We start from the raw sequence: 13707 nt of genomic DNA on the forward strand, positions 1-13707 counted from the left end.
AACCCTTCGGCAGAACGCTATCGAAAAAAATACAGCCAACGTTTTCGCCAAAACCTTTCGGCATTCAAAAAGTATATTGTTGGATACAGAACACTTTGGGACTTCCCATGTTATGAAAGCTGCTATAAAAATGCAAGTCATTGGTTCACCTTTAAAGCACATTTCCCTCACAGAGAAATCAGGCAAACAAAAAGGGTGATGCAGATAAATATATGACCTCTCAGCTTTACAGACTCGGGTTCAATTTTGACCTCCAGTGTTTTCTCAGTGGAGTTGGCACATTTTCTATGTGACCATGTCGACTTCTTCCTGAGTGCCCTGGCTTCTCCCGTCCAAAAAATATGCTGGTTGCTAAGTTAATTTAGTATTGATGGGTGGCAGGGCTGGAGGGGTTATGTTGGAGAATCAGTAAGGTGTTAATGGGCATGTGAGAGAATATATTACAGGAAAGTAAGTGTGGGAATGGGATAGATGCATTGGCTCTTAGACAACAAAGGGCCAAATGGCCTCTTTTTTGTAAGAAAATGTGAGAACTTTTGAAATAAAAGTGTTGGCACACTTAACACAGTAGCATTTTGCTTCTTTATAAGATATTAAACAGATCTGTAGACATTGCAAAGAGACTTGGGAGACCTTCTGCAGAACCTCCTAAAGGCTGACTTGCAAGTTGAGTCGGTTGTGAGGAAGGCAAATGCAATGTTAGCATTAATTTCAAAAGGACTTGAATACAAGAGCAGGGATATGATGCTGAAGCTTTATAAGGCACTGGTGAGGCCTCATCTTGATTCCAGGAATGAAAGGGTTATCCTATGAGGAACATTTGATGACTCTGGGTCTGTACTCGCTGGAATTTAGAAGGATGAGAGGGGATCTCATTGAAACCTTTCGAATGCTGAAAGGCCTAGATAGAGTAGATGTGGAAAGGATGTTTCCCATAGTGGGAGAGTCCAGGACAAGAGGGCACAGACTCAGGATAGAGGGACGCCCATTTAAAACAGAGATGCAGAGAAATTTCTTTAGTCAGAGGGTGGTGAATCTATGGAATTTGTTACCACAGGCAGCTGTGGAGGCCAGGTCATTGGTGTATTTAAGACAGAGATTCCTAGATTCTTGATTGACATGGCATCAAAGGTTACAGGGAGAAGCCCAGGGAATGGGGTTTAGCAGGGGAAAAAACAATCTTCAAGATACTAACCTTCCTACTAGGGGAAATGCATTCTCCTCGCTTACTTTATTAAAACCATGAGTCCTACACTGATGAGCATAAGACCTATTGTAAGATTATAAAATCCCATCAGAATGTTCTTCAGGAGTGACAATTCATCATGCTTAGCCAGTCTGCGCAGTATGTGACTCAGACTCAGACCCATTCCACATGGTTGAAAAAACCCTTTGAAATGGCTTTGCAAGCCACTCAATTGCAGGAGGCTTACCATCACCTCAATGGGCAATCTAGGCAATTTTGAGATAAATGATAAAGTTACTAATTTACACGACAGCTAGAGCCAGAGGTAAGCTGGCACTGGGAGCTTTGCAAGTAGAATGAATAAACAGAAAATGGAAAAAGCTGATGGAAACCTGGTTTAAAACACGGTTAGATTTAAAGAGTTAAAATTCTGAAATAAGTTTGTAGCAAAGGTTTGTTAGTGGCATGGATGCAGGAGTAATTTCATTTTCGGGTAGCACCTTAATTTCCATACAGATGAGCTAAGGTTCTATCAGAAAGGAAGGAAATATAAATATGATCAAGATAGTGCTCTGCAATAAAAATAATCTTATTTTGTTAACAATCTCACAGTGCATGAACATTTATTGAACAATCTAAGAATTCAAGTCAAATGTAGCATTTGAAATGAAAATAGAAATAAGAATTCTAGACTTGGACACAGTGACCTCAATACATACTAAGGGATAGTTTGCACATTGTAAATGGGAAAAACACAGAAGATCAATATAACGTATTTGTAAATGAATTTAATGGTTTCAAGAGCCAGTCCACTTTCCCAAGGGGGAAAGCTTTTTAAGCAGACAAATAATAAGGTCTTAAATAACAAAAAGCCTAGCATAAAACTAATGCAAGAACTAACACCCAGAACCAAAAGGCACTAAAAATGCAATAATTGGCCACAAAAGAGTCAAGTTTTCAAAAACGAAAGCACAAATGTTATAATAACATGAAGAAAAAGACAGTAATCAGAAGCAATGTGGGATTTCTAGAAAGTACATGAGTGAAAATAAAAAATTGGTGGACATTAGTGAATATTTTGCCTTAAAGGGAAGATAGCACTCTGGTCACCTGGGCAAGGTGCCCTAATGGCAGGATATAAGTAGGTCCAACAAGCTATCTATAATGTAGCAACAACTACTCACAAGATTTGTTAGTGGCATGGATGCAGGAGTAGAAAGTTGCATTTTCGGATGCCACAATGATAGATGTCGTTGTAGACTGTGTTGCAAAATGCATAATATTACAGAGATATTAATAGACTAAGGAAAAGGGGAAAATACAGTAGATTTCCATCTAGACAAATGATTTTGGACCTAAAACTTGCAGAGTACTTCAAAAATTGAATACTATAATCTAGCGAGAATACAAATAGGATAAGGGTAAGTCCCTTTTCTGTGGAGAAAGGTGTTCTATGATATAAAGTTGATCTTGAATATCTAAAAAGCTATGGCATTACTAAAAATAGCCTGGGTCCATGTAACTAGATTATTAAAATAATATGAACATTAAAACAATAAATTAATGGGTTTGCTTTTATCTCTACAGGGCTGAAATGCACAAAGTATATCAATGTGTGCATTTGTAGCAAAAATGACTGCACAACTAATATGTGGTCTATGAAAACGTTGGACAGATTTGGAGGGAATACAATGGCCTATACTGTACGTCTTTGTCATTCCTATTGATGTTCCTATATTCCTATGCTAAGAACTCTGCAAGTTATAACAATGTTACATTTGCACATTGCCATCCAGCCTTCAAGGGTGCCAGTTTCGGTATTTAAGAACTCAGATACATACAACTCAGCATTATTTTTAAAAAGTGAGGATTCACAAGAATTATTGAAAAAGAAGAGAGGAGGAAAAATAATATTTGGAGGAAACTACAAGATGAAAAATTGGTCAATATTAGCTTCAACTGACCTCAGTCAGGAGATGGACAATTTGATACTGTCAATTTCACACAAACTTCAAACTCTTTTAATGTTTTAATTGTGCAATAAATTTTCAACAAGAGCCTTTATTTATAAAGTATATTTAAAGATGAAAATGCTCCAGGATCAATCAGTTAATAAATAAACAATGGTTCCTTACCTTGGCTCAGCAATAAAGTAAGAAGGTTAAAAGGCAATTCAAATTAGCTTTTAAAAGATCATTCAAAGAAAGAGTGAACAAGAAAAATAAGAAAGTATTCAAGAGTACATTCCACCAGTAGTCGATTAATGTCTGGTAACTACATGTAACCAGTGTCTAGTAACCATATCACTAGATCATTAAAATAATATTAACATTTTAAAAAGTCAAATAATGGGTTTCCCTTTATTTCCACAGGGTTAGAATGCACAGGTGTATGTCATTGTCAAAATAAAAACCAAAATAAAACTTTCAAGCCAAATTTATAAATAAATTGCATTTGTGCTTAGGAAATCAATCATTCATTGTTGGGCATTCCCTCACTGTCTGTCTTCCATGTGACTTTGCATTTTCATTGTCCTTACCATGTGGTTCGTCCTTAATGGTGCAGTGCAGCAGGTAAATACTTAACGACTTCTAGTGACAGTGACTGCAGGTAGAGTTGGAAAATGCCTTTGAAGTTTTGATTTAGAAAGCCCAGCCTCTGATTATTTAATGGAAACACAACAGACAGCAGATGCAGTGATCCATGTTCTTTTGTTGCAATTGACCAATCATGACTCTTTATCAAATTGTTTTCTTCCATTGTTTCATTGCTGGAGATCCAAAATGAAAAAGTACAAGGGGAAGGTTGTGCTGTGATGGTCAGAAATGAGAGTTCACAGCTTGCTTTCCTGTGAGAGTGAAACTGCAGCACTTCTAACAAACTGTTGAAGGGCTGTGACCCTAAATATCAATCCAAAACGCGAACTATTCATTCGCCTCCACAGATGCTGTCTTACCCATTGAATTCCACTGGCAGCATATTTTGCTTCTGATTATATTTCTTTGGTATTTCTGATAGATGTCTATTTTGAAATTTCCTTAGTATTAGTAGATTTGAATAGCATTAATGGCTATCTGTGTTGCAATGAAGGCTAATTCAACAGATATCAAACACTGATGGAAAAATATGGGCTCCAAGCTATACACAAAACCTTATGCACATTTGGTGTGGATACTTCTATGCTCCTGGACATTCCTTTAGCAATCTCTCTAAAACTTGCTAATATACTAAGATTTGCATTTATGGAGAATACAGGTTGTGAGAAACCCTAATAGTTTGCTCATACATCTAGTGTGCAGCTTCATGCTCTGCAAGATAGTGTTCAGTTTCACTTGTAAGCTGCTGAAAAATGCAGGTCTGAAGCTTATGGCAGGATAACATTTGAAGATGCAATCCAGCATTCAAGTCCTCCTAAACAGAGATTGTTAGTAGCTGAGCAATCGGATCAGTGTATCCACGGCAGGTAATGTTCTTGGTCGGATATGACACTGAGGCACATTTACTGGCCTTGACCACTACTAAGGTCATAGAGCTTTGTCAGGCACTGCACTCAAGCTCTCTATCTCCTGTTTTTGGCATACATCCAGGCATGTCTACTTTTTATTTCTTCTGCCAAGACCTCTTGTGGAACATCCATGCAACACGTTGCTATGTTATATCATTCTTCACTGTTTCTCAACTCAGATTCATTCTAAATCACAGACACCTGCCAAGTAAAAACACCTCTTCAGAACTCCAAACTCATTTTAGATTACGACTGCACGAACAATATTGGTTCTTGTTGTTGCTTCAAAACAATAAGCAGTAAGGCTTGCAGTTAATGTACTCTGAAATTCTGTTTTCCAGGCAACATGAAATTGGTGCATTGTCTTCAACACAATCAAGAGTTGTCAGTTAATGCACGTTGGAATCTCTGTGTTTACTTTTAGCTTTGAATTTAGGAGGCAGGCATATATGATATACTAATCAGCAAACTTACTGACCGCTTGCAAATCTCTTATTGCCTGAGGAACAGTGTGTTGGATACCTAATACTGATGCAGCAGTTTATATAGTGAGACATTGCCTTCTTGTGCATTGCAATTACTCAAGGTGGACAACTCTCCAAAAGAGACACTGACTGGAACTTTACACTGAGCACATTATGTGCTCCCAGCTGTTCTGTGGTCATGAAGTACGCCCTTTGGCCAGCGCCCAAAAAATACTGCTTTACAAGTTGGGTTGTATGCCTTCATTAATGTCTACCACGAACATCATAACAACACCTATCATTTCCTAAGGAGTGATAGCATCAAAGTGCTGATGGTATTTTAAAAGTCAGTGAGATGCCAGTTTAGATTTATGCTTAGGTATCATGTAGCCGTCTGTATTAAATGTAAATTAAAGAAAAAGTAAATTTAGAATTAACATAATGAAAACATTTTCCTTTCAGAGGTGAATGGTATATAGTTTTTCTACAGCCCACTGATGTGGAATTTCCTTCTAAAATGTACTAAAGATTTTTTAAAGACATCAAATTCAAAAAGAAAGAGTGCGAAAAGTCCATTCATCCCTTTGTGCTTCATTCAATGTATCATAAGATTATGCATGATCTGTATTTTAACTCCACTTTGATTTTCTATCATTCAATATCCTCAGCTAGAAAAAGGAGTTTCAGATTTAAAATAAATAGAGCTAATGTTTAGTGGGCAAATACTTCCATCAATCATACTGTGACTAATAGAAGTATGGAGCATGAGAAGGCCTTGGCAAGTAGGATTTTAAAAAACCCAAAGACGTTCTACATGGATGCGAAGAACTGGAAGATGGCCAGAATGAGGGTAGGACCAATCATATTTAGAAGAGGAAGCATATACCTATAGCTGGATGAGCTGGGAAGGTCCTTAATGAATACCCTTGTCTCAGTACTCATCCGTGAGAGGGATCTTGACATTTGTGAGGACAGTGTAAAACAGACTGATCTGCTACAACATATGATGTTAAGAAAGAGGATGTGCTGGAACCTTTGAAAAATATTAGAATAGATAAATCCCCAGGGGTGGGTGGGAAATACCCCAGATTACTACAGGAAGCGAGGGAAGAGATTGCTGTACCTATGGCAATGATCTTTGCGTCCTCACTGTCCACAGGAGTAGTGCTGGAGAGTGGCAAATGTTATTCCTTTGTTCAAAAAAGAGAGTAGGGATAACTCTGGGAATTATAGACTAGTGAGTCTTACTTTCGTGATTACAAATTATTGGAGAAGATTATTAGAGACAGGATTTTTGGGCATTTGTAGAAGCATAGTCAACATGGTTTTGTGAGGGGCAAATCAAGCCTCGTGAGCCTGACTGAATTCTTTGAGAATGTGACAAAGCACATGGATAAAGACAGAGCAGTAAATGTGGTGCATATGGATTTTAGTAAAGAGTTTGATAAGGTTGCCCAAGGTAGGCTGATTCAGAAAATCGGGAGCATGGGATCCAAGGAAACCTGGCTGTGTGGATTCGGAATTGGCTTGCCCATAGAAGACAAAGAGTGGTTGTAGATGGAGCATATTCTGCCTAAATGTCGGTGACCAGCGGTGTCCACAGGGATTTGTTCTGGGACTCCTGCTCTTTGTGATTTTCATAAATGACTTGGATGAGGAAATGGAAAGATGGGTTTAGTAAGTTTGTAGAAGACATGAATATTGATGGAGTATGGATAGGGTCGAAGGCTCTCATAGGGTACAAAAGGACATTGACAAGATACAGAGCTGGGCTAAGAAGTGGCAGATGGGAGCTTAATCCAGAAAAGTGTGAAATGATTCACTTTGGAAGGTTGAATTTGAAGGCAGAACATGGGGTTAATGGCAGGATTCTTAGCAGTGTGGAGGAACAGATCCCTCAAATCTACCATGCATTTTGATAGATTGTTAAGAACATCTTTATTAGTCAGGGATTGAGCTCAGGAGCTGCAAGGTAATGTTGTAATTCTATAAAACCCCAGTTAGACCACACTTCGGATATTGTGTTCAGTTGTGATTGCCTTATTATAGGGAAAATGTGGAAGTTTTAGACAGAGTGCAGAGATTTATGCTGCCTGGATTAGAGAGCATATCGTATGAGGATATATTGAGCAAGGTAGGGCTTTTCTCTCTGGAGCCAAGGAGAGTGATAGAGGTTCACAAGATCATAGGAGGCATCAATCAAGTGGATAGCCAGAAACATTCTCCTAGGGCAGAAAGAGCTAACACAAGGGGCGTAATATTAGAGTGATTGGAGGAAAGTATAGGGATGATGTCAGATGTGAAGTTTTTTTCACACAGATAGTGGTGAAGGCGTGGAATGATTTGCCAGAGGTGGTGGTAGAGGCATTTAAGAAACTTGGATGATAGAATGATAGAAAAGCTATGTAGGACGGAAGGTTTAGATTGGTCTTAGAGTAGGCTAAAAGTTCAGCCCAACATCATGGGCTGAAGGGTCTGTACTATGCTGTAATATTCTATGTTTACTTCCCTAGAGGCTTCTAGGTAAAAGTAAATCCCTTATCCTCCACTAGTTGACTAAAAGAAATAGTTTCTCTTTATCCACTTCAACAATTCAATTCCAAATCCTACAAATATGGATGAAATCACCCTTTAATCTACTCATTAGGGAATAATAAGTCTAGTTTATATAACTCCTCCTTACAATTCTTAAAAACACTGGTAATATCCTGTGAAATTTTGTTGGACAGATTGACAAGAATATATTCACAACATCAGAACTCATATTTTGTATAACATTGTAATGCATTCAAGTAATATTGAAAGGGACATTATTAAGGAATGTCACAGACATAGGTTCTTCAGATGGTGGAAATCTTGAGCAACATATGCAAAATGCTAGGGGAACTTCGGTCAGGCAGCGTCTCTGGAGAGAAAAGAAAAGTGAATGTTTTGGGCTAAGATCTTTCATCAGGATTTCGGTCTCCTAATGAAGGGTCTTTGGCCCAAAATATCGGCTGTTCATTTTCCTCCAATAGATACTGCATGACCTGCTGAGTTCCTTCACCATTTTGTGGGCGTTGTATAATATAGTATTGACATGCTGCACAATTAAAATAGATAATGTAGAATATGAGAAATAGCCAGGACAGGATAGCTGAGGGATTTAGGCAAGAAATTCCAGAGTTTACACTCTTAGCATCCTTCATCATACATGATACTCCAGATGCTGTCTAACTAAATACATTAATTTTATAACCTTACTCCCTCATATGAAGGCTAACATTCCAGTAACATTTCTAACCAATAAATCTCATTGACCACTGAATATCTCTAGATTTCTACTATTCCTAACTTTTCATCATTTAAAATATATTTGGAGTTATTCCTTCTTGGCCTTACATTTAGCCACAATCAAATTTTATTGCTACTGCTTTGTATACTGAGGTAATGAAGATCACCAGTAGACAAATGCTCTTATCCACAACAAATATCTCCTACCTTGGTTTCATTATCAAGCTTGCCAACATGGTCTCTGCTACATTACCTAAATCACTGATAAATATTAGAGACAATGCACAGATATTTAAGGCACACTAAAGGTTACTTCTCTAAATACAAATATACATGAATTATTACCACGTTCTGCCTTTTGTCTCTGTAACTAAATTTCAAATCAAGTCAAATAATTTCATTTCATATCTGTGTATTCCATTTTACCAAACAACATGGAAACTCATTGAAAGTCTCCTGGAACTCAATGTAAGTACATCCTACTACAATCTTCTACTTGAAAGACTGTTCCACCTACACAATTCAGACTGCCAAAAGTATGTAGTTAGGCTAAACCTGAATTGACTCTCTCTAATCAGCTCAGCTTTTAACCAATATGCCTAATTATAGATTTTGTTACATGCTCCACAATCCATCATTTTTAAAAAATCCTGATTTTTCTGTATCATTCATTGTAAAGTTTTCTGGTGTGATAAGCCAATTCCTGGATCAAGACAATTTAGAAGATGACAAGCTAAATTTCTTCTTTAAGAGCTAAGTTCTTAAATACCATTCTGCTTGGTACCTGTAATCCTTAGGTCCCATTATTTTTTCTGCACTGTCTTCTTCAATTCCTTGAACTTAGTGAATTCCATTTTTGATTCTTTATCAGTTTCCTAGGATGCCAGAATTACCACCATTCTCTACAGTGAAGACTGTCACAAGCTCTACTATTGCTTTAATTTGTTGGTAATATATCCATCTGTTTTTAATGAGCCTACTATCCTCTTTAACTTTCTAAGTCAAATTTCTCCCAGCCTCCTGGGTCAATTCCATATTTGTGTTTTATGGTTCTCCACTGTATCTAGTTTTCCCTCTGTGTTAGAGCAATGAGAACTGCTATCTAGCTTACCTTTGCAACTGTTTCCTTGGAATAACTGCAAGTTGCCATCCCAGTGAAGCAAACCCAGTACAGCTACAGCAAAAACCGCAAAATAAAGCAGGTGAAGTGCAAGTTTTCCTGCAACCTCTGGGCTAGAAAACACTCTCCTCCTTTTCTCTAAAAGATGATCCTTGGGCAAGAGAAGCCTAAGAGTGGCTTCCGATGCAGGCGAGTCACTTTGAAGAAACAACTGCTTTTGATAATGTACTAAATGAAGGGACTGAGGTATTGTACATGGTGAAAACTTTTCAGCTGTGCAGTTGGTACAAGTATCTTTGAGAGAAGATTGGACCTTGGGACTTCCATCCATTTGCATTTTGAATCTGTAAATGATATTAGAAAGTCAGAATCAACCTTCTGCAATCTACTACTCAACATAATGAAAACAACAATAGATAACTGCTATAATCTGACTCCAAGACAGTTGCTGTAGAGCCACCGGAAATGGAGAGGCCACAGGTTGATGAAAGGACTGACTGGGTAGAAGTAACTACTGTCTTTTAGTGAGAAATGTTACATATAGGATCTATCAGCCTTTCCATTGCCATATTTAAAGTACCAAAAACCTTCTCTTTTTTACTAGATCATTTTAATTTTTCAGATCCAAATCATTTGTTTCTATACACCTTTTTACATTACATTACATTAGCTCTTTTTCTGTTCATTTCCCACATACTTTGCACTTGTTTCAAATTTAAGCTGTCCATGTTTAATATTTTCTAAGTGCTCTGGCCGAAAACTTCTCTCTCCATAGATACTGTCTGATCTTCTGAGAAACCAGAAGAGTAAAGAGTATTGGGCAAAGAGTGAAAATATTCAACATTTAACTTCTAACTTGTGTGCCAATTGTAATTATCAAATTAAACAAATGAGTAGGAAGAATAAACAACTTTGACTATACATGTTTCATTCACCTGAATACACATTTCAATACGTAAGTTTGAAAAGTGGTAGAAGAACTAGGCTGAAAGATTTGTAGGTATTTTCATCCAACTTATTTCCAGGATAAATATCAGTATTTCTGATTACCTGAAAATTCCATGTAACAAACTAATGTCCAATGAGCTGTCATTACAGTCATCACCTTAGTAAGTTCGACAGATGTTGTGCTTTTTAATTATGTTGATAAGGCGTTGTTTTATTAAAACAAAAATTGGTAATAAAATGATTCATCACATATTTTTGAAATTTATAATTTTTGTCTTTGCACTGTCCTGCTGATGCAACACAGTACATTTCATATCTTCTAAGTCAATGTTAATAAATTTTATTCTGGTATGAAACTGTCTTGAAACATAGAATTCACTTAAAAATACTAAGTTATTCTAAATTGAGTCTTTAAATCTCTTTTCAAAGCTCAGCATTCTGCGTAGAGAATGGATAGCGATTTTTTATATCTAGAACTCTGGATTTCACAGTTGGAAATTATCACTTAAACCCAAAAGTCTCTCTGCATTTCAAAACTATTACACCCTCCAGTTTTCAACAAATAGAACTGCACAATAAAGAGTTAATAAGTCAGTCCGTCAATTTCCAACACCTACAATTCTCCCTTACCTTGGTCCAATAGACTTCCTTCGCAGTTACTCTTAAAGGATATGGCTGGTGTTGTTTTCTTGCAAACGGAAGATAAACTATTCTCTCAGACGTCTTCACATTCTTGCCAGTACTCCGCTAAAGCAATTTGATAACATCCCAAGCGACCAACTCCAAACTGGCCAGCCCTGTGAGTCAATTTTTCAAATTAAGGCCAGACAGACATCAGTGATATTAAATTAACTTTTCAATAGAAACAAACTTGTTTTGTTTTGCGTTGACTTTTTTTTAATCCATGTGCTAGGAACCATTTGGCAGAATTATACCCTCAGATTCCAGGGTACTGGAGACTCCCCCGACTGAGGGTGGGAGTTGATGAACTGTCACTTTCTGTCAGTCAACATAAATAAAGTCGCTCTCGCTAAAAGCTGGAAGGATTTCGCATCGTTTGAGTCAGCTGGTTCGTACAAAATCGCAGGACCATAGAGACACCCACTCATCCTAGCGCCATAAAAGAACAATGTGCAGTTCTAATTAACTTGCCTAGTCATTGAAGTACGTACAAAAGAGGTTAAAAGTTGATCGCTTCCATAATATTGTCTCTTGGCAAATATATTTTAAATCAGATTTATTTTTAGTTTAGTCGAGAGGTCTTTTCCATTTCTTACTATTTTGCTTTCCAGTGCAAGGGAATACTTAAGCAACGTGAAGTCTGGAAATTGCTGCTGAAAAATAGGTGAATTCGTTGTATTTATCACGGCAGCAGGGGCCTGGACCTCATTCTCCTTCTCGCCGCGTCAAACCAATACTGTACTTTCATTTCCTCTGTGTTGACTGCGGCTAGAGCCAAAACAAAATCCACGTGGCATCTGACAGCCGAATGTTCAGCAAAGTGAGCCAAATCTAGGATTCGAGCACATCCCCAACCTGAAAGACGGAATTAGCCGAGCACATGCGCTCTGACCGAGTTGGCAGCTAAGTGGATGGGGGTATTAGCCTCGTTTCCACGGTCTGCCTTTGGTCCCGCTCTCAGAATCGGGCTCAGCCTATGAAATCTTGTACCGAGAGGCGAAGGTACAGGCATCTGTAAATCGATTTTCCCTAGGCACTCGATTAAAAAAAAATTGATCAACAATTCAGCGGTATCGAGAAATTGCATTAAAGAATACTATGAAGCAGACCATTGAATATGCCCCGTTTCATTTGAGTGAGCTATTTGAAAATCAAAACAAAAAAAAGTAACAGTTGCAGGATGTCTAAAAATTAAAACAGAAAATACTGGAACACTCAGTCAAAAGAGAAACAGTCAATATTTCACGTCAAATAATCTTTCAGTTATCAGAATCATGTTTAATATCATTGGCAAATGTAGTGAAATATGTTTTGCAGTACAGTGCAATACATAACAAAAACTATGAATTACATTAAGAAATATATATAAGCAGTGGAAAAAGTGGAAAAAAGTGTGTTAGCTCATGGGATCATTTTAGACCATGAGATACAGGAGCAGAATTAGGCCATTCAGCCCATCGAGTCTGCTCTGCCATTCCATCATGTCTAACCCGGATCCCACTCAACCCTATACACCTGTCTTCTCGTCATATTCTTTCATGCCCTGACTGATTAAGAAATTATCAACTTCTGCCTTAAATATACCCACGGATTTGGTCTCCACCACAGTCTGTGGCAGAGCATTCCACAGATTCACTACTCTGGCTAAAAAAAATTCCTCCTTATCTCTGTTCTAAAAGGTCATCTCTCAGTTTTGACGCTGTGACCTCTAGTTCTGGATATCCCCACCACAGGAAACATCCTCTCCACATCTACCATATCTAGTCCTTTAAACATGCGGTAGGTTTCAATGAGATTCCCCCCACTCCTGCCTGCATTCTTCTAAATTCCAGTGAGTACAGGCCCAAAGCTACCAAACACTCCTCATATGTTAACCCCATTCATTTCTGGAATCACCTTCGTGAACCTACTTTGGAATCTTTCCAATGACAACATATCCTTTCTGAGATATGGAACAGTGCTAACAATTGGAGCATGTGGCAAGGCATCAGGGCTATTACCGCAAGAGTAACCCCATCTGCCCCCACAGTGACATCACACTGGCCAATGAACTTAACACCTTCTTTGGCTGGTTTAAAATTAATAACAATGTGAGGAGTGCAAGAATCCCGGCCATAGAGGATGAACAGGTTCTTACACTGAGCACACATGATGTACAGCGCACACTGCAGAAATTCAATCCACGAAAAGCTGCAGGCCCAGATGGAGTTCCAGGACGGGTACTTAAAGACTGTGCTGAACAACTGGCTGATGTATTTACAAGAATTTTCAACCTGTCTCTATCTCAGGCAACGGTCCCCAAGTGCCTGAAGTCAGCCAACATAGTGCCTGTCCTGAAGAAAATATACATCAATAATTTGAATGACTGTCATTCGGTTGCCCTTACACCAACAATAATGAAGTGCTTTGAGAGATTGGTCCTCTCCCACATTAAAGTCACTATCCCTGCTACATTGGACTCACACCAGTTTGCCTATAAAGCAAACAGGTCCGCAGAGGATGCCATCTCATTAGCTCTTCACACTGTCCT

At 38.1% G+C, this 13707-nt stretch overlaps 1 protein-coding gene across 1 annotated transcript in view; it reads right to left on the reverse strand.

Moving 5' to 3' along the window:
• The window catches only part of LOC134355616 (inactive cell surface hyaluronidase CEMIP2-like), a 116890-nt gene extending 105298 nt beyond the window's left edge, over positions 1-11592 (reverse strand). The window contains exons 1-2 of the mRNA XM_063065761.1: positions 11127-11592; positions 9540-9892 (exon numbers count right to left, since the gene is read on the reverse strand). Of these exons, the coding sequence (XP_062921831.1) occupies positions 9540-9885 (346 nt within the window). The 5' untranslated portion in view covers positions 9886-9892; positions 11127-11592. The remainder of the gene's footprint in view (positions 1-9539; positions 9893-11126) is intronic.
• Positions 11593-13707: the final 2115 nt, after the last annotated feature.

The sequence above is a fragment of the Mobula hypostoma genome, chromosome 13 (genome assembly GCF_963921235.1).
Source record: "Mobula hypostoma chromosome 13, sMobHyp1.1, whole genome shotgun sequence".
In the NCBI taxonomy this organism is placed as follows: domain Eukaryota; kingdom Metazoa; phylum Chordata; class Chondrichthyes; order Myliobatiformes; family Myliobatidae; genus Mobula; species Mobula hypostoma.